The 27,829-nt window shown below is 46.1% G+C and overlaps 1 protein-coding gene across 1 annotated transcript; it reads left to right on the top strand.

Moving 5' to 3' along the window:
- Positions 1 to 260: 260 nt before the first annotated feature.
- Positions 261 to 27,374, top strand: LOC149367916 (uncharacterized). The gene is made up of 4 exons (XM_089575413.1): positions 261 to 416; positions 613 to 1,815; positions 25,628 to 25,726; positions 27,354 to 27,374. The coding sequence occupies exons 1-4, from the start codon at positions 261 to 263 to the stop codon at positions 27,372 to 27,374; spliced, it is 1,479 nt and encodes a 492-aa protein (XP_089431539.1).
- Positions 27,375 to 27,829: the final 455 nt, after the last annotated feature.

Below are 27,829 nucleotides of genomic sequence, written 5' to 3'. Positions count from 1 at the left end.
ACGACCGCGGGATGGAGCCGGGAATAGTCAGGGGATGAAGCTGCTCACGCTGACGAGTTGAGCCGTTGAGTTACTACCGGTTGAGCCGGTTTGCCTGTCACCACACAGAACTTCTACCGGGTCGGCCGAGTGGCGAGGCGACGGCATTCCTTCGGTGGCTGTGCTGGTGCAAAATTGTCGTCGAATTCTCTCGTGTTGGTTGTCAATGGTGACAAAAAAGTGCTGTTGGAAATAGGAGCCGTGCGCAGGCACAGATCAGAATGCCTGGCTCACGCTGTGCCCCAAATTGCAAGTCTAACTACGATCTGAAAGTCTCAAGTGTCCGCGTCTACAGGTTTCCGAGCGACCCGCAGCAGAGAGCGGCGTGGACAAAGGCGATTTCTCGTGAAAATTTCACGCCAACAAAGCATACTGTGGTAAGCATCGTTTTTTTTTTGGTTATGCTCTATGTATATGTAACATAAAGCAAGCGCTTTTCCTTACGTTTGTTGTGCTTATTGCGGCACACTAGCTCTCTCGCCTGTAGGTATTTGTTAAGTCTGTGTTCATGCTCGCTTCGATCCGTTTCCCGTAAGCGTGCATAGAACTATACGTTACTCTTTTTTTTTTCAGCTGTGCGAGAAACATTTTGTCGAAGCAGACTTCGTTAGAACTGCAACATACACAGATGCGCAGATCGGCAAGGTGATTGAAGTGCCGCTGGAACGCGTTCGCCTAAAGCAAACAGCAGTGCCCAGTGTGTTCGCCGACTGCCCGAAGTATCTATCTCGCCCGACAGCGTCCGGCCGGGAGGCACCAGAAGAAAAGAAAGCTCGATTAGAAGCTGCATCGCTGCGAAAAGCTATTGAGCTTTCTGTTGCCGCACAAGCAGAAGAAAACCGGAAGAACAAAGTAGGCAGTTTCAGGGAGTTTTGCGATGCAATTTCAAACTCCTCGATTTCCGGCTTCTGGACTGTGATTGTCAAAGAGTCAAAGGTCCTATTCTTGGATCTGTCATTTGATCGTGCTCCCGCTGTGCGTAGTTCGGTGACAGTGTCAGCAGAACTGTGCGTTGAGGTGTTTATTGGAGAATCGTGCATCAAGAACCTTTCCACTGTGAATGTGCCTTCACACTTGCAAGACCTCAGGCAGCTAAATGAGGTATTGCAGTCTGTAGAGCAGCTACAAAGTGGATGCTATGCGGATGGAAACCGAAAGGCTCACCATCTTCTGGAAACTGCGTTGCTACTGCTTCATGATGTGTGCGAGGAGTACCAGCAACAAGAAAATCAGGGATGGCACTTGGAAGTTCTCAAATTTGTAAGCAGTCAAGTAGAGCTTGTTTTGAAAAATGCTTTACGTTACTCTTCGGACATGCTTGTTTTTGCGGGACTGCTGTACACAATATCACCGCATGCATATAAGTTTATCCGAAGTTCTATGAAAGTGAAGTTGCCCCACCCTGTAACCATAAGGCGCCTCTGCTCTTCATATCTGGTAAACCCTGCCCTAGAGCAGCACGACTCTTCCTTCCTGAGCTATACGAAGACAGTGTTGAGCGTGATGAAAGAGCATGAGCGGACTGTTACTCTGATGATGGACGAGATTCATCTCCAAAGCTACTTTGATTATAAAGGTGGCTTTATCACAGGCGCTGCAGTAAACAGCTCAAGTCCAGCCAAAACAGCTCATGTTTTTATGATACAAAGCCTTCTTTCAAACCACAAAGATGTTGTTCACATTCTGCCCGTAGCTCAGATTGATGCAGAAACTCTTCATAAATTCTTACACAAACTAATAGGGAATCTTGAATCACTTGGACTGAAAATTATAGCAGTTGTCTCAGACAATAACTCAATAAGTCGAAAGGCTATGAAATTTTTCGCAAGTCCGCCAAAGGCCAGCATTGTCTATCAGCATCCAGCTGATTCTTCTCGGCCACTGTTTTTCATTCTAGACCCAGTTCATGTGTTAAAGTCGGTGCGAAATAACTGGTTGAACCAGCGTAACATAGGCAAATGCATGTATTTTCCAGATCCGAACAGCGCTGAACCAAAGCCACCGATTCTGACAGCATCATTTAAAACTTTGCGGGAGCTCCACGATGCAGAGAAAAATGAGCTATTAAAAATAGCACCAACCCTATCATTAAAGGCACTAGACCCATCGAATATGGAGCGGCAAAACGTGAATCTTGCACTTCGCATTTTCAATGACTCCACAGTGGCTGCACTGAAATCTACCAACATACAGCATGCAAAAGAAACTGCTGATTTTATTGCTACAATTCTGACTTGGTGGCAGATAGTCAATGTAAAGACGCCAAGGAAAGGTCAGCGCCTGCGGGATGAGATGCAGTATCCTGTGAGTTCCACGTCATGCCCTCAGTTGGAATTTTTGAACAAGATAACAGAGTGGCTTGACTACTGGGCTAGCCTAAAGCATGATGCAGGGCGTTTCACACCAGAAACACACATGGCTCTCGGACACACAAGCCACGCTCTGCATGAAATTTCACTTTACTGTTTAGAGGAGCTTGGGTTTAAATATGTCCTACTTGGAAAGTTTCAGACAGACTCTCTAGAAGAGAGGTTCGGAAAATATCGCCAGCTGAGTGGTTCTCAATATCATGTCTCGGTTCGGCAGATTTATGAGTCCGAGAGCAAACTGCGGCTGCAAAAAGTCCTAGATCTTCCCGACTTAGATGTCATAGGACGGCCAGTGTCGAAGACAACGGCCAGCTCATTTCACGAGCAGTTTCCAATAAAAGTTTACAACGGAGACATTCAGAAAGAAACTTCAAGGATGCCAGCTGTGATATACGTTGCTGGATACTGTGCGCATGCTGCGTTGAAGAAGCTCATGTGTACATCGTGTAAAGAAATGCTTGTTTTAGAAAATACAGATTTAGACAAAGATGAAAACGTACTCATTGCAGGCATGACAAGAGGGGGTTTGAAATTGCCCCAAGCAGTGGTCGTCAATGCGGTGCTCTTCACTGAGATTGTCCTTGACAAGCTTAGAAGCCAGCAGTATTCTTCGCAGTTTCTTGCTCTGGCTAATCAAAAGGAGGCACTGGTAGCACTCGTATCTCATGCTCTTGATAGTTTTGAGGTGCCTGGCTACTGCGATTCGGGGCATTCTCCGCAGGAGGTCATGCATCACATCCTCAGTGCGGCAGCCAATACACTCCTCAACAATCTATGCAAAGCAGCCAACAACAAACTGGCTATGCCAAAACCAAAGCGAAAGCTGCAAACTGTACAGAAATGAAGTGACTGCACGCAAAACTACTGGAATTGTTAAAAATGTTGTTAAAATACATAAGAGGTGTATTGTTTCATCTTGCGGTGATTATGCTGCATTGTACATATTTTCCTCAATTTTGTGTTGTTTACCGTAATAAATCACTCGTTTCTTGAAACACTGTAGCCATTCATTCCTGGCTTCCTTTCTTCTGTGTTGTCAACAGGCTGTGTATTTACATTGCTTTAAATGCCGTGTATTGATTCTTTGGTGACTGAATTTATATTTTGTGGTAAATGACCTCGCCAGAACATTTCCATGCGGACACCGCGGCGAAATTTACTTGTGGAAGTAAGATCCTATAAATCAGCGCAAAGTACACTAATTTGTGCATACGCTAAATAAAACCACAACATTAAAAGTGATTGTGTTTCTGTCGGGAAAGTATTTTGTAATAGTAGTTCTTATTACTACTGGTCCTTAAATGAACGAAACGGTATAAACCCACGGCCTCGGGGTAAGGAGCGCGCTGAAGATCCGTCGAGGAGTTCCGCGCGAGGTGAAGCCGACTTCCAGGCCCATCCCGCGAGCGTGACGTCACGGCGGCGCGCGGAGGCCTTGAGTTAGTCTAGGTGGTGTGGTGCTGCATGGACGAGGTTTCCCTCTCCGCTGTTCCCCTCTCCTGCGCTCGCGCGGGGCGCGGGAAATTTAAACATCGCGTTTTTAATTGGTGATTGCGCCACTGTATTAGCCAAAATCGAAAAAATAATTTCAGAGACGTGATCAGCAATGACACTACTTCAAAACCCTAGAAGGTTAGCTGATTCGAAAATCGCCTCAGTATCCCTTTAAGAGCCGATTGCAACCAACTGAAAATGACGCCATGCACAGGTAGAAGCAGGCAGGAAAAAATTCAGAGGGGCACTTTGTTGACCTAAAGTGCGGTGCGGCGAAAGCCTTTAGCGCGGTGTTGCTGCTTGTGTCACAGATGTGTGGTTAAGATGTTAATTAAGTACACACTTCTTTGTGAATCTTAAAAGCTGGAGACACTGGAGGGCATTTAGGAGGCATCCGTCTGATTCGATGCCTTTCTGAAAACACTCTCCAGCGTCCTTGACAAGGAGAACTACATACAGGGTCTGTTCTGAAAGTAGTAGTACTGGTTTTTTCCTGGGCGAACGGGCGGACGAGAGGCCGTCTGCGCGTGCAGGATCGTTGAAGGGGGATATTGGGAATGCTGGGGAAAATCGGCAGTAGGCTCTCGGCCGTTGAAGAGAGGAGGTCGCTTGTACTGTGAACCCCTGTCGAAACGTCTCGTCACGCAGAATCGTCGAGCGTTTACTGGATCAGCGATACGCGTTCAAATTTTGAGTAAATCTTGGTAAAACGGGCAAAGAGACTCACAACATGACTAAGGAGGCCTACGGTGACGCTTCCATGGGTAGATCAGGTGTTTTTGAGTGGCACAAGCTTTTCCGAGAAGGTAAGGAAAGAGTGGAGGAAGACGACCGCTCCAGACGCCCTTCGACCAGCAAGACCAACGAAAATGTGTAGTGAGTGAAACATTTACTTAACAGTGATCGTAGAATGAGTATCAGAATGATTGCTGTTGACTTGAGCATTCCTCAAACCCAAGTTTTTGACATCGTGACAGAAAACTTATCCATGAGGAAAGCGTGCGTGAAGTTGGTGCCGGGAGTGTTGTCAGAGGAGGAAAAGGCCAACCGGTAGAATCTTCTTCATCATGTGAATGAGGACCCGGATTTTTTGCCCAGCACAAGGCGGCAACGCTGCCTCAGCACCCCTACAGCCTCGACTTGGCCCCGCCAGACTTTTTTCTATTCCCGAGAATAAAATCGACGCTTGAGGGGAAACATCACGGATCGGTAGAGGTGGTTCAACAGGCCGTGACGAGGGAGCTAAACAGCATTCCGGTCCAGGCGTTCCTAGAGGCGTACGAAAACTGTAAAACTCATTGGCAGCAGCGTGTAGGTGCGGAAGGGTGCTACTTTTAAAAATTGCAATCGTTTGTACTATTCTCTTGAATAAATTTTGTTTAAAAAAATGAGTCCCACTACTTTCAGAACAGACCATGTATGTGTTGGTAGGAAGTAGCGTAGCCATTAGCACGCTCGGCTGAAGAACGGAAGGATGGTGGTTGAAATGCCATCGGGCACAAAGATTTCTTTTTTTTCGGGTCTGACTAGAAAATCGTGACACCTCTGCTGACAGCCTTCTGCTGACAATCTTCTGTCGACAACGATGAGGCATTAAAGGCCTTCACCTTAAAATCTGCATTCAAAAGGACACCTTGGTATGCACACAGGGATTCTTCAGGAGAAGTAGCACTGGTGGTCAACTTTGAATGCCCTTTTCGAACTTTAAGAAGAGAGCAGGAAGGTGTACTTCTTGTGGACTTTAAAACAAAGTGAACAAGGGTTTAGGAGTGCGCCTCAGATTGCTTAGACAGCGTTTCGGAGAGAGGACTTGCCTTCGTCTGGGCAAAGCGTTCGTCACTGGAGGAACTTTCAGAGGGGGAGAAGGGTATGATGTGAGATGGGGGGTGAGATGGGGAGCATGAAGTTGAAATCTGTTGCCCAGGCGAGATGGCTGCTAGAAGATAAACCGGCTGACCTGCAAAACTGCGATAAATAAATACGCCAGCTTAGTGTAAAGCAGTACAGAGGATGAAGATATATAGCCAACGTGGGCCTGAAAGCCAGCGTGTCGGCACGTGGGGAGCGGCGACAAGTAGCATGGTTGGACTGGTTGGGTTGAAATGGAATATACTAGGAGAAAACAATTGACCAGCACGATAGAACAAAATACTGAGAAGCGAAAATAGAGAAAACAAAAACAACGGGGTGCGGAGAAAGACCTAAGGAAGGGGTAGCAAGGAAAGGCCGGGAGGTTGGGCTGGAAAGAGTGTATTCATAGTAGAAAGGTTCATCAGCATCATCAGACCGACTATGCTCACTCCAGGACAAAAGCCTGTCCAACATCTCTCCAATTAACCCTGTCCTGAGCAAAACTAGCGCGCCTTAAAACCATGTATCAACTCGTACACAATCAATTAAAAGTTGACACTTCAAGATACATATCAAAATCACAAACGCGACAAACACGTAATAAACACATACACACTCTAAACGAGTTTTCATTCCCTACTGACACTTTCAAATATTCATACTTCCCTCGTGCCATACGCGAATGGAACACCTTGAACACATCCATTGTTAGTAATCCATCATTAAATTCGTTTAGCACACGTGTGGAAAATCAACTACTTATATCTTAGTATTTATTGAGTTCATATATGTCACTACGAAGTTATTCCTTCCTTTTGTGTTTTCACTTGTGGTATTATTGTCCGCCAAAATCAGGTCACATGCTCCTCATTCTGGTTTATTTGTTATACGTATCTTCTAATGTATAATCTCGTGTCATATTTTTTATGTACTTTGATTAATTACCATTGCTATTTTATTGTGTGCCTCTGTACTTTTGAATGCCCTCCCTGTTACGATCCCTGATGGGATTGACAGTATCGAATAAATAAATAAATAAATAAATAAATAAATAAATAAATAAATAAATAAATAAATAAATAAATAAATAAATAAATAAATAAATAAATAAATAAATAAATAAATAAATAAATAAATAAATAAATAAATAAATAAATAAATAAATAAATAAATAAATAAATAAATAAATAAATAAATAAATAAATAAATAAACAAATAAAATAAACTGCGGCCACTATATTCCACCAAACTTTTTAATCTCATCCGCCCTCCTAACTTTCTGCCGCCCACTGTTAAGGTTGCCTTCTCTTGGAATTCACTCCGCTACTCTCAAGGACCATCAGTTACTGTTAGGACGCTCGCATTACATGCCCTGCCCAAGCCCTCTTGATTTCGACTAGGGTGTCATTAACCCGCGTGTGATCCCCGACACACTCTGCCCTCTGCGTATCTCTTAACGTTGCACCTATCAGTTTTCATTCCATAGTTCCTTGTGCCGTCCTTAAGTTGAACATATTCGCTAGCCTCCACGTTTGTTCCCCTCAGGTGAGTACCGGTAAGATGCAGCTGTTGTATGCTTTTCCCTTGAGGGATATTGGTAAACTACCATTCACGATTTTTCTAGAAGCTGTCATATGCGCTCCACATCATTTTTATACTTGTAGTTATTTCGCTCTCCTGATTCGGTTCTGCGCTCACTACTTTCCCTACTCTCTTATCACTTCCAGCATCTCGCTACCAACTGTAAACTCATGTTCCCTTCCGAGGCTGTTGAACATTCCTTTGGTTTTCTGCAGTTAAGTTTTAGACCTACAGTACTGCTCTGCCTGTCTAACTCATTGATCATGCTTCGCAGTTCATGTCCTGAGCGATTTAGTAAGGCACCGTCATCAGCGAATGCCAGATTACTAAGGCATTCTCCATTAACTCTTATCCAAACTGTTCCCAATCCGGGCCTCTGAATACCTCCTGTTATCGGGCGGTGAATAGCATTTGCAAGATCGTTTCTCCCTGCCAGACAATTAGAATTTTATTGCTGACTTTATGGTGAACTACGGTAGCTTTAGACAAGCTATATTTATTTTCTAGTAATTTTACATAAGCCTCTTCTTCGGAAAGATTCGCTGTGTGCATGACTTGAAATTTCAGCTTTGTGAAATGCGTTCTCAAAATATTGGAAGATATTTATAACGACTGCACAGGTGCCATAGTTCGCCATAAAGTGAGCAATACAATTCCAATAATTAACGGTGTCAGGCAAGGAGAAACGATCTCGCCAATGCTCTTCACTGCCTGTTTGCAAGAGGTAACTTGTGGCCTGAAATGGGAACAGTTGGGGATATCTGTTAATGGAGATTACCTAAGTAATTTGCGATTCGCTGATGACATTGCTTTGCTAAGTCACTCAAAGCATGATGAATGAGGTAGACAGGCAGAGCACAACGGTGGAGCTAAAAAAATTCAAGCGGACACCTAAATTGCGGTGAGGCGAAAGCCTCAAGTGCGGTGTTGCTGCTTGTGTCAATAATGTGTGGTTAAATGTTAAGGTTCGCCTCTGAGAGCGGAACACGACGGCGTCTTGCAACGCTGCCACAGAATCCACAGAACGGCATCGCCCGTTCGGCTGCACGCCTTGCTCGTCGGTAAAGTGGTTTTGGAGGCAAGGAAATGAATCTGTCTCGCATAACTCGGTGGACACCTGAAGCTCGCCCTAAGGGAAGAGAGGGAGGTGGGAGTGAACGAAGACACTTTATTCACTATACGCGCCTTTGTTCATTCCTAACCATCGAGCTGGCATGGCGGAGTGGTTGGTGTGCTCGTCTCGCACTCCGGAGACCTTGGTTCGTTTCCCCAACTCGACCAATTTACTACTTGGTTTTATTTATTTTTTTCTGGTCTGACTACAAAAGCGTGACAACTCTGATGACAACCTTCTGCTGACAGCCTACTGTGGACAACGATGAAGCATTACAGGCTTTCGCCTTAAAATTAACGTGCAGAAAACGAAAGTAATGTTCAACAGTCTAGCGAGGGATCAGCAGTTTGCAATTGGTAGCGAGGTGCTGGAAGTAGTAAGAGAATATGTCTACTTAGGGCAGGTAGTGACCGCTGGTCCGGATCGTGAGAGGGAACTAACTAACTAACTAACTAACTAACTAACTAACTAACTAACTAACTAACTAACTAACTAACTAACTAACTAACTAACTAACTAACTAACTAACTAACTAACTAACTAACTAACTGACTGACTAACTAACTAACTAACTAATTAAATAACTATCTAACTAACTAACTAGCTAGCTAGCTAACTAATTAAATAACTAACTAACCAACGCGGGTTAATTACATCGTAGTCGAAATCAAAGAGCAAGAATGGGCTTGGACATGACATGTAATGTGAAGGCAAGATAGCCGCTGGTCGTTAAGGGTAACGGAGTTGATTCGAAGAGAAGGCAAACGTAGCAGGGGGTGGCTGAAAGTTAGGTGGCCGGATGAGATTAAGAAGTTTTCGGGGATGCGGAGGCCGCAACTGGCATAGGACAAGGTTAATTGGAGAGACATGGGAGAGGCCTGTGCCCTACAGTGGGCGTAACCAGGCTGATGATGATGATGATGAAGCATAGAATCTGTTGGTCACTAAACACTGCAACTCCAACGTTTACTCCTTTAACTAAGAAAAGATTTTCGCTGTAGCTGCCAGGATATGTCCGTTTCTAAATACTTGGTTTACTGGTAATCTGCAAGAATTGGAGTTTTCACACTTTCAGACCCTGAACCATCAGTTAAAAATTGGTAGGGGTTTAACGTAGTTAAAGCGAGCAGACAAGCGAAATGAGGGTTTCATGCTTAAATTGGAGGGGGCACTTAAGCTCCGCCTTAAAAGTATGACTCGATATCTTTAGTGGGTTAATGCCGATATATGCAAAGTTGGTCATTCTCTACTTAAGATTCATAGATGGCGGCGAGTCCTCATACCACTACCAGCGTAGTAGCGCAGCGGTTGAGAGATGCGCCACTGCACTGGCAGGTGGCTGCTTCTATCAGAGCCGCTGGTAGAGATTGTGCGGCCCATGTTGCTCTTCCCGAGCAACGTCTCGCGCAGCTTGTGCGACGCTCCTCCGAACTTACCCGAGTAACTCGGATAACTCAGGTAAGCTCGGATTAGTTCGTAGCACAATACAAAAAAGATGACAAGATTCTTGTACCCCGAGTTGGTACGCCTTGAGTAATGCTTTCGCTCTAAACCCTGCGCTCGCTAGGAACTCAGATTTGCGCTCGATCTGTGCGCGGGCGCGTCGCCGTCTTGCGAGATGATCCGCCTAAGTGCGGTCCTTCGCCGCAGTTCTGGCAGCCCGATGAAAACTTTCGGAACGCACAGTGCTTCTTATAGTTTGTTACCAACTTCTCTCCTTACTCAAAGGCGCAGTTGTGACATGACCGCTTTTTCCGTGTGAAGTACGTCACCGCTATTCCGCACTCTCAACCCAGCGCTGCTTTCACTTAGCAGCGCGCTAACCCACCGAGTTGCCTCGACCAGCTGTATAAGCCTCAAGATGGACGCATTTTTTCCTTTCTTTAGGGCGTCCGCACTGACGGCAATTGAACTGTAGTGCAGCCTCCATGTCCCTGAATGCATCTCGCTTATTTTCGCGTATATTTTCTCGTGTACTGTGCGAAGTCAGTGCACGTACTGTGCGATGCCAGTGCTTGTTAAAGATTCCCAGGTGGTCTAAATTTCCGGAGCCCTCCACTGCGGCGTCCCTCATAGCCTGAGTCGCTTTGGGACGTTAAACCCCAATAAACCGACCATAAACTAACCGTATATTTTCTCAACCGAGGTAATCTCTTTCCCGCTCAATGCGGTCAGGCAGCACCTTTTACTCTGCGGTTAACGCAGAAGAGATAAGCAAAGAAAGAAGAGAAATGACAGTCATCGACCGAGTTAAAGAAAATAAATTACGTTTCGTAAACAAAAACGTTTTCTTTGGCCTGACTAGGCCGTTCAGGACGCAGTCCTGTTTAAATATGGCCTGCGTCTTGACTGCCTCCATGTTATGAAAGGACCCGGAAGTGTTTCGAACGTCATTTTGGTCCTTTCTCTTAACTGGTCAGTGACTGCACCTTTGGCATTTGGTAACATGTATCCTGAGCGGATGGTACTTTCATGCGCATTTAACTACAACACTGTGCCGAGTCTACCAAGTGTTCATGACAGGTTCAAGACCCCTTAAAGACCACTGCAAAAATTTAAAGCCTTACAACTCAAACTCAGCCTTACAGCTCAAACTCAGACACAAACCAATTTTTTGAAAAATATGAAACCGTTGTCCCACAGTGCTGTCGAGTAATCGGAAACGGAAATCATTATCTCGAACGCTTCTAACAGTACTGTCTCCCGCCTTACCCTCACGCGCCCTAAGAGGTTAGTCGTCCAAACGCAAAGCACACATGTGTAGTGCAAACAACTGCGTCGGAACGACTGACATCATTGGGAGTGCAGCAGAAAGAACGGAGGGATAATTATTACTGGCGTTCGCAATAAAGGTACCCAATTCGGGAATGGGTGTTAGCGCGCGGTCGATAGCTCTGGAGGAAGGCGAAATGAAAATGATGGCGCCATTAGACACTAACTGACCGAAACAAGGCAGGAACATGAAGAACACGGCTCTGTGAATGCTAGCGAGCTGGTCTGTCCCGCGTCGCGAGTGCAGATGGTCTGATATGGACGTAATTAATGAGTTATTACTAGGGGTCATAGTTTGCGCTGTCATTCCTAGTCGCTTGAGTCGAAGCAAGGCATTTAAACCACTAACCTCAATTTTGGCCTATTACTGTCCTCATCATCATCAGTCTAACTACACCCATTTCAGGACAAATGTCTGTTCCCTAACCCTCCAATTAATCATGTCCTGCGTCAGCTGCGTCCACCTAATCCCCGCAAACTTCCTTATCTGATCCACCCTCATGACACTGTGCCGCCCTCTGGTATGCTTGCCTTCGCTTAGAATGCATTGTTTAACCCTAAACGAAAATCGGTTACATTGCCTTCCCATTATGCGCCCAGCGCATGCCAGCCTTTTAACGGTTTATTTTGGTCTGGTTTACTGGGGTTTGACATCCCAAATTGACTCATGCTCTGAAGGACGCCGTAGTGAAGCGCTCCGGAAAGAACCCCAGGTGGTGGAAATTTCCGGAACCCTTTACTACGACGTTCCTCATAGCCTCATATCGTAGAGACTGGCAGAGCAGGACGGGTCACGAAATAAACACGAGTTAACGATATCCTACTTGAGATCAACAAGAAATCAGTTACACCAACTTCCCGAATGGAAAGTTATAGAAGCATCCTTTCATCTTCACGCATACTGTTCAGCTGCCATTAATGACCAGGGAGTTCCTGCCAGTCGCACTGCACCCCCTTATTACTCTTCAATTTGATTCTTGTTGTCGTGGTCAGCGATTGCTACCTGCCCTTAATAGATGTATTCTGTGACAATTTCCAATGCTTCGTCGCCAGCTTCTCAACTGTTGTAACCTTCGAACATCAATTTACATTTCGTAATGAAAAATGTTTAACCCAGTTCTTTGCTTTGCCTGTATAGATCTCTTATCGTGCTTTGTAGCCCATGAATTGCTTGACAAGACAATATCATCAGCCAGTCAGAGATTATAGGTGTTCTTCATTAACCTTTGCGACTGATTCCTCTTAGTCCAATTTTGTGAATGCCTACCGTAAGGACGCGATGGATATTTCTGGAGAGATTGTCACTCCATGTATGGCACCCTTACTGATAAGGATTTTATCACTTTCGTTAGGGAAGACGTCTGTAGTCGCGGTACAATCTCTATAGATATTAATTCTATCGAATTAGAGTCGTCACACCAAAACCCCACCGATACGCGAGACTAAATTTGCTGATTTTTCGAGAGGTTACGTCACCTTGTGACATCACCCCGCTATGCCCACTCTGGCAGGTGGTAATAAATTAATTATTGAACGAGGCAGATCATGTGATTTTGTGATGTAATCACAACCTGCGGCGAGGTTTTGAGCAACCTAGTTTATAAGCAGCTACCTACATAGAGAATCCAAATAAAAAATAAATAGGTAAAAAACGCGATATATGCAAATGTCGCCACAGTCACAGCACAGTCGTTTTTGCTACTGCCGCTAGCAGTTTTTCTTACGGCTCTTGATGGACCGAAAAGTGCAAAGAAATTAACGCCAACGCACACAGAAATTGCAGCAGAAGCTGTGACAAATGTGAAGACTAATGATACCGCATTCCAGTCTTGAGGTTGCTTAACCGTCCTATATCTCTTCACGTGGTTCTTCTACACCCTGGCTCTTCCACGTCTGCAGGATTGCTCAGGTACTGGCTGAGCCAAATACTTCCTAGTGATCTAGAAAAACCATATATAGGGGTTGGGAAAAATGTGCACGTCATTCTAATATCTGAGTGGTAGCGTGAATGCCATCTGCTGTCGAGTGGCCTCTCCGAAAGCCAGCCTTGTCCAATGGTCGATTGATCTCTGAGGTTGCTCTGATTCTATTCGAGCTTACCTTTGTCAATATCTGGTAAGCAACAGACATAAAGATGATGGACGGTCTTTAGTTTTTCAAGTCTTGGACCTCCGCATTCATATCTAGGCTTCATGGAATCGCGTCGCCTGCAGACGAGGACACAGAGAGGACACACACAAAACTGCGCTCTCTGTCCGCGTCTGCAAGCGTGCGATTTCATTATGTCTAACAACAACCAACCAGCCTACCTACATACCCTTCATATCTAGACAACCTAAGCGTTACTTCAAGATTACGGTTTTGCTGTACAACGTCGTAGATCAAGGTATACAAGGTGGCAGGTTTGTCTAGTATCATCTTCCCTTCGTCCTACAACAAATATGCAGTTGGCTAATCCTCACCAGCCACTTTACCCGTTCGAATTGCTTGTAATGCTTCCTCTACTTCCACTTTAGTTACCGGTGGGATGTCCAGTTGTTCCATTTTACTGCCGCCGTCATTAAAGTCCTTATTATTTCGGATCTGCGTAGAATCTCTCGGCCCCTCGAAAGGGAGTATGCCCTTTAAAAAGAAAGGAGTAAAAAGGTAATAAGCTCTCGTCTAGCCCACTCCCTCTTGTAAAAGGGAATACGCTAAATGGACAGCGTGCACCCTATTTACTCCCATATAGGCGTATTCGTGTTACGATGCGGGACAAAATGAAATTCACCTCTATGGATATCGCACTGCGCTTGAATCACATAAACTACTCTCACCGATAGCGGAGCTTATATAAGCCAGGAAAAAAACAACATAAAATTCAGGTGTCAGCGGCCAATTTCACTAGTAAAATGCATGCGTTGATACTGGTTTTTCCGCGCGGCTTCCAAAGGTAACGCTACGTTACCAATCACGTCAAAATAATGGAAACCCGTCCTTTTCGGTGACGGCGTCAGGAATTTTATCGACAGGCGATGAGATTTTTAAATCTAGTTTGCTCAGTGGTAAATGCATATTTTGCTACCGGACATAGTCAACATCACCGCAAAGAAGACAAGAATGAATTTTTACTCAGAACAACGTATGCGCCATTCTACTTTAGGCCAACCAACCAATTGCTTGTAGTTGAAGTCAACATCCCCGCAAAGAACCAAAAAATGAATTTCTGTTCAGAGCAATAATTACCTGGAGTTTCCCTCAGTGTTCGTTTAACGCGTTCAGGCTAGAAATGTGATTCAGGAGAACGAACATCTTGATAATTTCTGATTTTTTTAAGGAGTATGCCAAGATCGCAGAGGCAAAATTCCAACCTTCCAAAATGATTAATTGCGCAATTTCTCCGCTGTCTATCTGTGCATGCATCATGACTCGAATCAATTTTCAAGCTCTCAAATATACTTATTTTGACTCATTTTTGTTAATAAAGTTCTTATGTAATTAAATGATCATATTTTAGGCACATTAAAACATTTATACTTGCAGCAGCAGCAAACGAAAGTTGATACCCACCGCCTGCTCTCCTATTCCATACCGTTCAAGTGTTAATTATCTTGGTGTTTATCTCGATTCCACCATGTCTTGGAACAGTCATCTGGCTAACGTTCGTGAAAGGCTGCGCAAAATAGCTTGTCTGCTGTACGCTATTAAAGCACTATGCCCGATTTGCATAAGGAAAACTATAGCCTATGCATTGTGTGCTGCGATGTGGAATTTATTCTTTTTACTTCTTCTTAGTGTTTTGGGCGCAACAAGGTTGGTTGCTTACTAAAATCTATAATCCGTGCTGTCATGTATATGGTGTGCCAATCGCCAACAATTCCAGTCTTTTCTCGTGCTCGCGTATGCCTTCATTCATGTTGTTATTAAAAAAAACTGTTATTCTCAAGTACCTTCGGAGTAAGGAATTCGGCCTTCCATATGTTCACGCGATCGTTTTATTTTGGCCAGAGTACGGACAAGATATGGCGAACGTGGACGTGCTTTCCAGGTGCCAAGTGTGTCGAACGACTTGCCAAATGCAGCCGGAAAGACGTGGTCTGTTATCTTCGATTTGTATGGTTGAATTTTAAATTTTATTTTTTTAAAGCTTCATTAAACTTTTATTGAAATTGAAATTGAAATTTCCTTCATTCTCTTTCTTCCTTCTCTCTTCTTCCTTCTAAAATTCTTTCCTTCTCTCATTTCTTTCTCCTTTTTCTTCCTTCCTATTCCTTAGTTTTTCTCTACTTGTTTTGCGATCTGAACTGAAAATGGCGTATGTTCTTACTTGACCCATGCTGCCGGGCACTGCCCCCCAAGCCATCTATTGGCTTCGACAGGCCTGTATATGTACAGCCTTTGTCAAAAATTTAGAGCCCAGGGGGTTTGCTTCTAAGCCTCGCAGTGGGTCTCCTGCAATATTCGTGGTAGTCCTACCCATTGGAGGAGGCAGGAACAGAAATCTTCTTACCTTCACCAAATTTGGAGCGCTGGAGATGCATTGTGAACCAGACAGCGTGCTTCAGAAGCAAACCCCCTGGGCTCCAAACTTTTGACAAAGGCTGTACCATATATATGTACGAGGGCTTCAGCGTATATGTACCAGGGCTTCAGCAATCACGGTAATCACTCACAGGTGTTGCTGAAGCCCTCCTACAAAAAGTCACGGGCGCCATGTTTAAGCGGCCTTCAGAGCGTAGGAAGCAAGAAGCGAAACCTGAAGTTGTTCCGTATGTGCACAGGGTTGCCCACAACGTAAAAAAGGTGCCAAACAGATGTGGCGTGCCTGTCGTCTTTTCGGCTCCACGGAAGCTAGCACCGATCTGTGCACGCGTAGCGAGCGATGGGAAGAGGAATGGCTGCGGTAAAAAACATGGGAAGCACTTTGTGAAGTGCTGCACCGGCGTAGTCTATGAAATACCACTGACCTGCGGCAAGGCCTATGTGGGCCAAACAGGCAGGTTGCCTGTTTGGCCCACTTTCTGCGCATGCCTACGCTTTTGTATATTTGCTCGATTTTCAGAGATTAAAGTCAGACGAAGTGAGCGCTTGTCCTACGACGTTCTTGAGCTGTGTGTGTGTTTTTTTTTTCGGCGCTACTGTTTTTCTATTTTCGAACGTAACGGAATATACCGTTGTACATACGTTCCAATCTCCGGCTAGCACGCTATTCACTTTACTGAAAAAGTAATGCGCATATATATTTGTTTCCTTCCCAATAAACCACTTGTGAAAACATCGCGTGTCCTGTGTCTTTTTTTTTGCGTTTTCGTAAACTTTGCGCCCTCATATACACCACCAACAGCCGCCAACTCGCGCAGCTTCCGATCTTGTATGCTTCACTGGTTCTGCGAACCTCACTAGGCCCCATGACACGCAATTTAATACCAGCTAGTTCTAACAGCACTGCTATAGGCTAGCCAGACTAGATAGCTTGATTTGATTTACGGGGTTTAACGTCCCAAAGTGACTCAAGATATGAGGGACGCCATTGTGGAAGGCTCAATACGATATCGACCACCTGGGGCTCTCTAACATCCCGCGCAGTATACGGGTCTCAAGCATTTCGCCTCCATAAAAATGCGACCGCCATGGTCGGTATCTAACTCGCGTCTTTCGGGTCAGCAGCCGAGTGCCATAACCGCTGAGCCACCGCGGCGGCTTTCGCTGTATAGAGTTCTAGCGTTAAACAGTGCCAGGTTCAGCCTACGATAGCAGCCTGTATGGCTTCAAAAACCTCAGCACCTATATTCGCTGAGACACATGTCTGACCTTCGCCTTGGCCAGTTGCTCCGCAGCCGCTGCGCGCCAGGAGTCGGGGTGTAACTGCTATATTCGTATAGCAGAAGGCCGCGAGTACTTCACCAGGGTGGCCAATCTTTTCTGTTGAGAGAGAGCATTGTCGATTCTGGTCGCTGGGGTCAGGCCGCGCACTAGGCCATGTTATTCAATTTCATCGACAAGGAAAATTTTCGAAGTGATAGCTTCACTCTGCAAGGTAAAGCCGGTAACACCACGTGTGCAACATGACCTTCATCACAACCTGGCCACCGGATAGTGAGAAAACTGCCCACTGTGGCAGACGGCAGGTAAACTAATGATTGTTGTCTGGGGAAGAGCAGCCTGGGTCGCACAAGGCACCACCTGCCATCCCCGGGGCAGTGGTGCATCGCTCAACCGCTGCACCACTGCGCCAGGAGTGGTATGAGGACTACCAGGGGCTGTGAATGTAGAGTGACCAGTTGTGCATACATGGGAATTAACCCATTGCGTAATATTCTTAAGACGGAGCTTAAGTGTCCCCTCTTTTTATGAGATGGAGAATTGCAGCACCACCGTGTTTCGAACCACGATCCTCTTGCACGCGACGGGAGTGCTACCTCTCGGCATCGCTCCCATTGCTCCTTATTGAGTGGGATTGCTTTCGCTTCCGGTGCTGTTTTTTTTTTCAATTCCGACGATATTCTTTGTTTTTCTCAACCGCGAGACAAAGGTTTTGATATCTTGTGGCCCTTTCGCCGAGATACCTGTATCAGGTATTTAGTGCCCCCTGATACCTGGGGGTACCCACCGAGCTATAACAGGAACGGAGCAGTGCAGGGGGACGGCGTGAAATATGAGATAAACTATACATATGCTATATATATATATATATATATATATATATATATATATATTTACACACACACACACACACACACACACACACACACACACACACACACACACACACACACACACACACACACACACACACACACACACACACACACACACATACTAGCTAACCTAATCCCGTCTCATAATTTCCGCTTTGGGCATTAATTCTTTTATTTAGTTTCAACTTTGATTCCATTTCGAAGAGGAACTGACAGACCGGATAGAAAAAGTGAGCGGAATTCAACGCGCTTGCGCTCCATGACAAGGGGAGACAGCGTCTACACTCATATACAAGATTTGTGCGCCTTCAATGCAACCAGTAAAAAATGCAGGCTACAGCTATTAGCTATGGCTTTAGGCTACACATAGTTCTGTTCATTGAAATCTTATCACTATTTCAGAGCAGGGCGTACATGAAAAATAATGCATGCTAATAATAACGGTCGCGTGCACAGTCAATGCAGTGGATGCTCCATTGTCATGCGCCGTCGTCTGTGAAGGACCTTCGCCGTTTTGCTGAAAAGAAACCCTACCTCCAGAGGTTGCTTTCCTCTGTTTGCTAAACGGGGGCTTGGAGGCCTTATGCGAGCTGCCGCTGCGTAGCTTCGGCGTGGCGTTTCAAGCAGTGGAGCTGACAGCGATGGGTGTGGAGGACAACTGGACACGAGTACTCTCCCTGACATTCGTGTTCGTCAATCTCTAGTATTCTTCGGCCACGGCGTGGTGCATCTGCTTCGCAGGACGATTACCAGAGGCCCATTCTCTGGTATGGGCAATGTCGTAGGACTTGGGCATGTTTGCCGCAGAGCAGGTAGAGGAGCTGGCGCGGTTAAGGGGGTTTGCAAAACGTCGATATTCCTTTCCTTGTCCCGCTGATCGAGGCACACGGGGACAGGCCGGTGGCTGTGATGGGGTCGGCGGATCTTCACGCGTGGCTGGGACTAAAGGTGCGCCTCTCACTGCGCAGAGCTGCGGCGTAGATCATGGCCGGAGGTAATACTTCCTTTGGGCCCGTCGTTTGCGGGATGTGCAAGCCTCGTGAACTACTCCTTGGACCGCGTCCTTAAGTAACGCGATGTGAGGTGGCGAACAATTTGGCGGGAGTCTGCGAAGCTCCTGCAAACACAGTTTCATGGATGATGTCCTGTAGGTTGGTGCTGCTGGCGGTTGGGACATCTTCAAGGTCAATCGAGAAAGCTTGCAGCTGATGGTGGAATTCCTCAGGCCAGACTCCCAGGGTCTTCTCAACTGTCGATACCGCTGTGGCGAACTCGGCAACAGTATTGGGGTGGTTCGTACCAGCCCATCGAACAGTTGTTGCTTCACGCCGCGCATTAAAACGTTGATCTCTTTGTTTATGTCAGGCTTTGTATACAGGAAGAGGCATTTCATTTCCTCGACGTGCACAATCACAGTCTCGTTTCGTGGTTGGATGGGGGCTGGGAGCACTAAGCAAGCTCTTTTTTTTTGGCAAGCCTCTGTCGGAGCAACGCAGAAAGAAGAGTATGACGACGACTTCTTGGGATAATTAACGCCTGCACGCTTCTTCAAGAACAGCGCTGGGGTTCCGAATGGCAATGCTTCACCCAATGTTAGCAGTCAGAAGATTTCCTAGTTGTCAGCGCAGATATTGCCATCTTGTATTGCCGTCGTCGAATTTATCGTGCTTAATTTCAGAATGTGAGCATAACGGCACGGCCTTCTATTAAGAGACAACAATGGCTTACAAGAGTTGAGGAACGGGCCAGTTGGTTTATCATGTTTGTTGTACTTGAGTACAGGCGAGCCACCTTAAACTCTCACCTGAAGAGGGCAGGCCCACAACCCAAAAAAAATCTTGATCTCCCCAAAGACGTCACTACGTCACTGAGGTACTGGCCCTTGGTCCGAAGTTCTCTGTTCAGCCGAAGAAGACAGCGTCCAAACTTCTTTCAGTTGTGGGGCAAGTTTCAAACAAAGTTCCGGATGAAGAAAAGGAGCGATGTATATCTCTATATCTCAAGGTGTCGACGTCTTGGCCGGATACAAACACAAGCTTCTACGGCATATTACTGTCAACAAGACCTATTCCTGTCAGCTAATGGATTACTGTTGAATACATGTTATTGCTGTCCGCACAATCCCTTGCTACAGGAAGCCTACCGAATGACTGGAAAGTGGGGAATGTCGTCCCAGTGCACAAATGAGGTGACAAGCAATCTCTCCTTAATTATCGCCACATTTCTCAAACCAGTGTCCCTTGTAAAACCATGGAACATGTAATTTACTCCCGAATTATGAACCATCTTGATAATAACTGATTTTTATCATCCTTCACAGCATGGCTTCCGCAAGGGCTTTTCTTTCGAAATCTAGCTGGCACTTTTGTTCATGATTTGCATACCAATCTTACTGACGCCATTTTTTTTAGATTTTACAAAAGCTTTTGACACCGTACATCACGCAGGTTTGCTACTAAAGCTAGAGCAGCTAAATTTACATCCTAACATTCTTGCTTGGATCAAGGAATTTCTAACAAACCGCTCCCAGTTTGTTCTTGTTAAAAAAGTCTACCTCCTTTGCAGTAACATCAGGTGTCCCACAAGCCTCTGTCCTTGGTCCACTGCTGTTTCTAATCTATATTAACGATTTGCCAACGCATCTAACATGTAACATTCGCATTTTTACCGACGATTGCGTCATCTATCGCACAATAATCAACATATCCCATCAAGAAGCTCTTCAAAATGATCTTAATCATGTTCATTGCTGGTGCGACCAGTGGCTCATGAAGCTAAATGCTAACAAATGCAAACCTGTCTCCTTCCATCGCCGCCAACATCCCCTCGTTTCTAACTATACTGTCCTCAATTCTGCTATCGAAATTGTACAATCTTATAAATACCTTGGCCTAACCTTAAGCAGCGATCTTTCCTGGCGCACTCATATCACTAACGTCATATCATCAGCAAACCGATCTCTTGGATTTCTGAAACGTCTCCTACGTAATGCTCCACCGCCCGTGAAACCACTCGCCTATAAGCCGCTCATCCGGTCTAGGCTAGAATATGCATCTTCTATCTGGCATCCGCATCAAACTTATCTAGCTAACGCCCTTGAAGGTTTGCAAAATCGCGCTGTAAGATTCATTCACTCCGATTACTCTTTCAATACCGTGCAGCATAATAGCATTAAAACTTGAATCCGAACTCTTGAACCTAAGCACTCGTCGTCATATAGCCAGCCTTTGCCTGCTCCATAAGATATTTCACAGTTCACTTAACCATCCCCCACACCTAGCACCACCTTCACGCATATCCACCGCACTATGGGTCCATTTTATGTTGTCGACCGCTCACTAGAACCGCTACGCTTGCTAGCGCATTTTTTCCTCGAACAGCTATCATGTGAAACGACCTTCCCCACGTCATTGCTGTCATCACCTGCGCATCGACGTTTGCGACGAGTGTTCCACCTCACATTCAAAAACTGTGATCTCACCCATGATGTGTAACTCACCCCTTATGTAATACCCCGAAAGGGATCTTTAAGGTAATAAAACGAAACGAAACGTACAATACGGCCTTCTGCGTGCTTGGAAGCACTTAGAAGTAAATGCGGTCCGAGGCGTTGAATCGGATGGCCCACCGAGAGACTGCATCGTTTTAAGGCGGCTGTTGGTTCGTGCAATGTCCAAGTGTCGCTGTGAGCATAAAATGTCTCATGGCTATAAGTTTCCTTGCCGCGTTGAAAGAGTGCGTATTTTTGCGCCTCCTGTGGACGTTTTCTTCAGTTACTGCGCTTTCTTCAGTTACAGTGGTCGTGTTCCAAAATGCAACCCTTACTGCATTATTTGTTCTTCGTTCCTCCTTGCTTGCTTTTCGAGGTCTCCGAGAGTGCTTTAAGTTTAGGCGGACTGGTTTTTAACAACAATGTGGATTCTGGGTAGAGCGCACTGAGAGGCGGCAGGGGAGAAAAAATGCGGACGGAGAATTTCGGAATAAAAGAAGGAAAGAAAAAAGCAAAGAACTATGGGACAAATGGTGAGCGTGGTCCCTGTTTTCAGGTCACGTGCCGCCTCCCCTGTGTCACGCGGGAAGTGCCGCCGGCGAGAAGACAATTTGATCAAAGCAGCGCCACGTAGCGGGGAATAAAGGGGGCATGGACCGGCTCACTGTCAATTTGGGGATGGAGAATAAAAGCACAGAGAACAGCCAAGGAAGAAACAAAGGAAGAAACAAGGAAAGAAACAAAGGAAGCCCTGCTCCTTGTCGCTTTACTTATTTTTCTTCTGCCGGACAACAGGGGCCGCAAATTGTTTTTACCTAGAGGCAGAGGAAGGAAAACTGATCACGCCGAAAAAGCGGGCAGCGTGGTATAAAAAATGCATGCTAGAAAAATTCATGGAAGTGGAGAGTGCTCTGGTTTTTTATAATCTCAAGGTAGTGCGTACTTGGAAGCGTATAAGCGTATACAGAGCCAGAGAGAGAAGTCAGGTGATCGCTCTGATCCATCAAACTATCGCCCTATTTCATTAACATGTATTGCTTGCAAAATGCTAGAACATATCATATACTCACAGGTTGCTCTTCATCTAGACAAAAATTCCTTCTTCTTTGCCAACCAGCATGGATTCCGTTCTGGTTTCTCGTGTGATACCCAGCTTTACGAATTTACTACGGACCTTAACCTCAATTTGGATTCTTCATTTCAAACTGACATTATCTATCTGGATTTCTCTAAGGCCTTTGACCGTGTCCCACATCAACGTCTGATGTTTAAACTCTCATCCCTCTCTCTTGACCCCTTGGTACTATCATGGATTTCCTCCTTCCTTTCAGACCGCACTCAGTTCACTGTTATTGGCGACCATCGCTCCAAAAACTCAAATGTCATTTCAGGCGTACCCCAAGGCTCTGTTCTCGGTCCACTTTTATTTTTAGTCTTTATAAACGACCTCCCTACAGGCATTTCATCCACAATCCGTCTTTTCGCTGACGATTGTGTACTTTATCGTCGCATCACTAATACATCTGACCAGTTGCTCCTGCAGAAAGACCTCAACACAATAGAAACCTGGTGCGCCACCTGGCTGATGAAACTGAATGTGTCCAAGTGTAAGAGCATGCAAGTCTCCCGAAAACGCTCCAACCTTGATTATTCATACTCATTGAACTCCATGATCATTTCACGTGTAGAATCATACCGATATCTGGGAGTTATTATCACAGACAAACTGAACTGGTCTGAGCATATCACGAAACTTGTGGCGGACACATCTAAAACACTTGGCTTCATCAGGCGTTCTCTCTCTTTATCCCCCAGTAACATTCGTAAGCTCGCATATGAAGTATACATTAGACCTAAACTTGAATATGCCTGCGCAATATGGAGCCCTCATCAACAATACTTAATTGACTTACTAGAAAGCATCCAGAATCGTGCAGCTCGCTTCATCTGCTCGAAATATGATACACGGATCAGCGTTAGTGCCATCAAATCATCCATTGATCTCGACTCGTTAACTCATCGAAGGAAGACATTACGGCTGAGTTTATTTCATAATCTATATTACAACCGTCCTGACCTGCGAACCTCCCTTCTGGTACCACCTGTACGAACGTCCCGTCGGCTCTTCAATTCCCTGAGCGTGCAGCGTATTACTGGTTCCACAAATGCATTTAATAAATCATTCTTGCCCTTGGCTATTGATGACTGGAATTCACTTCCCGAAACTATTGTCCATGAGCGTGACAACTCCAAATTCAGGCAGTTAACATCCGCTCATTTTTCTAAATAAACTGATGAGCAGCAATAGGATTTCATTTTTCTTTTGCTATACTTTTCTCTAATACACTGCATTTTTTTGTTCAGTACCCGATTGCTTTTCCTTTTTGTGTGTGAATATACTGTTTTGTTGTTTGTTAAATAATACACTGCATTTTTTGTTCAGTACCCGATTGCTTTTACTTTTTGTGTGTGAATATACTGTATTGTTGTTTGTTAAAAGTATGCGGAGCATAACTGCCTGTGTAATTTTCGTCCGTTTGTTTTCCCTATATTTCAAAATGCACGGATCATAGAAATGCACGTACATCACCATGCCTCGTTGTGTTTTTCTTCTATGTATAAATATGACCATGGCCATACTTTCTTGTCCCCCCCCCCCCCCCTTATGTAATGCCCAAACCAGGGCCCTTAAGGGATAATAAATGATGATGATGATGATAAATGAACTGGAATTCGGCTTTCAACTAATGACAGAGAGATATTTTATGCCTAGCATCCACAGCAGCGTGGGGAAACAAAAATGGCGAGCTGTGCTCCTGGAACAGTGATTGGTTAATTCAGAGAGAGGAGTAAAAGCTGTCCGGGTGCAAAGGGGAGGAGGAGTGAGAGGGTGCATTTGAGCGCGTCATGTAACAGAGGAGGGCATCGGAGAGCAAAGGAAGGGGCTCCAGGGTGAAGAATATTCGTGAGCCGTCTCGGCAGGATCGTCACGAGGGAGGGTTCAGAGGGATACGGGGTCATTCCTTTTATTTCTGCGCCCACATTTTCCCTCCCTTCATGAACTCAACAGGCGGAGCACACGATGTCTTAGCCTATGAGGAAGTCCTTTGCAGTGCTGTCAGGTGGTTCTAATGGTGTTATAGATTCTTGTGCACCATTAGAGGATTCCAGGTGCCGCTGACGTGGACGAAGAACGTGTTATGTCACTCAATGGCTTTATCTTCTGCGCAGTTTTCTGCTTTGTAGACTTCGGTTTGAAGAAAATTAGGCCACGCTTTTGGGAACATAGTCATATACACAAAAAAAAAGAAACGTTAAGGGCAAGAAGGCGCCATTGTGATCCTTTCCACCAGGGGGTGCATACTGCTTGTTGGAGCTAGAGTCAAGCAGCGGTGGCTTTTTTCCTTGCCCGTAGGGAACAGGCGAGAGCAAAAGGAAGAGGACAACGAAAGGGTGACCGGCAAAAGCGACGGCTTCGCGGCGGTCCAGGGGCGGCGTTTCTTGCTCTTTCTCTCCGTGCTTGAGTCCTTCTCTTCCGCTGCCCTCTTGCATCTTCCTCCGCGCCGGTGCGGAGTGAAGGCGGTAGCGCGCGACGTTGTTTTCCGCCCTGCCCTCCCCGCGGGGTCCTCCCCTCTCTCTCTACCACTGCCGCCCTCTCTCGCGGCCCGAGCGGCGCGTGGCGCTTCGCCGTCGTTGGCGCGGCTGTGTTTCCTCAGTAGCGGTGCTGCGCCCGGCGGTGCTAGCTGGTGCTCGGGCCCGGCGCGACAAGGTGGCGGCCTCTGGGGGGGCCGCCACCCGAGCGGTTCTGTCTTGCCGCGGTCCGGTGCGAGCGCGGGGGCGCGAGACGGCGTGCTTCTCTCGGCGGGGGTCCCGGACCCTGCCTGCCTCCCCGACCCCTCCAACCCGGTCCTCGGTGACTCGTGATTCCAGGCCCGTTCGGCCATCCCTCCCGCGTGTGTCTGTGTGTGTGTGCGTGTGAGTGAGTGTGTGTTGGTACGGCGTCTGCATCTCAGAGAGCATCATCACCAGGGCTCCCGTCGCGGCAACGTCACCAACCCATGTGTGCGCCTGTTTTTCCCGACATCCTGAGTGCGTCGAGTAAAGTGCGGCCCTTCCACAGACAACTCGGAGTACCCCCCACCTCTCCTCTCAGATTGACGAGCACGTCGAAGCGTGTGGATTGCCTTCGTAGAGTTAAGTTTCTCTGACGGATACTCGGTCCTCGTCTGTTGGGCTCCAGGGGCCCCGCAACGTGTCCCAACATGATCTCTCTCCAGTCTTCATCCACTTCGGCCTTCATCCGGGCCCACCAAGTGATGTGGGCGCCTCTTCTCGGAAGGTGAGACGGCTCCGCGACGCTGTCTGCCTTTTCTCGCGCTAAAACTTTCGTCCCGTCCACCCGACAAGTGACGTGCGGGACAGTATCGATCTCTACTTCAGTCTCGCCCCTCTTTGCAGTCTCAATTAGCGGCAGTCTCTGCCCCTGCCAAGAGAGCTGTCAGTGATGTTCTTGGCACGATCTGAAGCCGGTTACTTAACATCGAAGGCAGCCGGTTTAGTTTTTTTTGGCCTCGTTTCTCTGACTTGCTTGCCACCTGCTACAGGGCATACGTCGCAAAACCCTTTTCTGGAGGGTTATGAGAAAAGCGCGAAGAAGTTTTACATTGGTGTCAACATGGCGGGACGCATACCGCGAGACAACTCTATTTTGAAAATATGACTGCATAGGTGAAAGGAACACTGGTCATTTAAAATGCACTACGTGGCGCTGAGGCAAACTTAAATCACGGCCATTTCCCTAATTGTCTTGGGGTCTATAATATTTGACGCCGCCCCTGAGATCCTAGAAGCAACTGTTTGATTCCGAATCATGGTCGTGGCTTGTATCAACCTAAACTGAGTGAAGGTTCGTTGCAGTGTGGGGTCAGGTTTTCATTCGTACCTATAATCTGCCTTAAGAAGAAAAAGATTTGCTCCAATCCTTCTAAAAATATTCGCTAGTCCTTCTATCATTTACACTGGAACCAGCCGGAACAGAGCAGCGTACCACCGCTTCAGTTGTGGCAAACTAACTTAATTGTCTCTATCGCAACATACTGATCTTCTTTCAGGCTTGTGTAAATGCACCCTTCATTTTCGTGAGAGGAGAAACAAGATGGGCTGTAACGAAAAACAGATTCTATAACCTTTCGTCTCATCTTGAGGCAGACGAAAATTAACAATCATTTTCACCACGCAGCAAGCCACGATGCCATATTAAATTCATTGACAGCTTCTGATCAGAAATTGAGTCGCGGTATAAATGTACAGGACACTAGTTGCAATGCTTCCGCGCATGCATGTGATGCGGGCGCATACCATAGATAGTATGAATAAATAAATAACTCAGTGAGTCGCCGTATGAGTAAATTAAGATGCTGCAATATGCGCCGCACACTCCGTCCCATAACTGAATGTAACGTTTCCTTCTGAAGTTCCCATGTCACCGTTTCCGCTGCTGTTCCGTGTAGCGGACCTCACACTGGCACATGAAAGCTCTGCAGTCGTGGCGGCAGAAATCTGCTCGCTCTCCAACGGTTCGAAACGCTACGGATGCTACGTGAGCAGCAGCATTGCTAGGGCCACATACCTGACAGCTTTCTAAAAGGACGCCACGTTGTCCGTAAATTAGCAAGTAGGTTTAGCTCTCCAGCGTAGGCAGCGACGTATGTGCAGCATGTGCGCAGATAAGTGTGTCGGCATGCGCGTTAGGTTCTTCCTGATACATTGTCGCTATTCTGAAGCTGTAAATGACGATTCTGAGTACAAAGTCTGATGAAAATTACTGCGTTTTTCCGAGCGAAATTCCTTAACCCTTCTTTCGATGGATCGTGCAGTGCTCTAACATCCTGCTTTCATAAACATCCTGCCCGTCTTTCTGTTCAAGACATTGTACGCTGCCCATTTTGATTTCGCTGGGGTTGCAGGAAGAAAAGAAGTACATTTAAACGGCGATGCCACAAGGCCGCATGGGGTTATGTGAAGCACGCAGGCGTTACTAGCTCGTCACCGCATCTCAGCAGTTTCGCAGTGGTCAAGTGCGCAAAGAAAACCGATGGCACGATGCTTATGCTGCAAGTTTTTGCGGAGGCAAGGGCCTAGTCAGGCCGTCACTGTTATCGCCTTTTGCGTCTGCACCATGACAGTGCTTCTGCAGCGTCTAAAGCACAGTACAAAAACAAACGTTACTGAAGCCTCGCCAACGCCGATGTGCGTTAATGTTTTCGGCTTCGGTGTTTTGGTGAAATATGACAAGACGGCATCCTTGCCATATTTCTGATTTGGCAACATTTACGCAGTTACCACTGTGATTACTGGTCACATGGCCTCCTTTTCAGCCTTGAATTTTCAACTGCCAATTATGACGAACTAAGTCACGACACGGTGCCTCCAAATTAGCGAC

The sequence above is a fragment of the Amblyomma mixtum genome, chromosome 1 (assembly GCF_055824585.1).
Source record: "Amblyomma mixtum isolate Tamu chromosome 1, ASM5582458v1, whole genome shotgun sequence".
Lineage (NCBI taxonomy): Eukaryota > Metazoa > Arthropoda > Arachnida > Ixodida > Ixodidae > Amblyomma > Amblyomma mixtum.
Note: the sequence above shows the minus strand (reverse complement) of the source record. Positions and strands in the feature narration are given on the sequence as shown.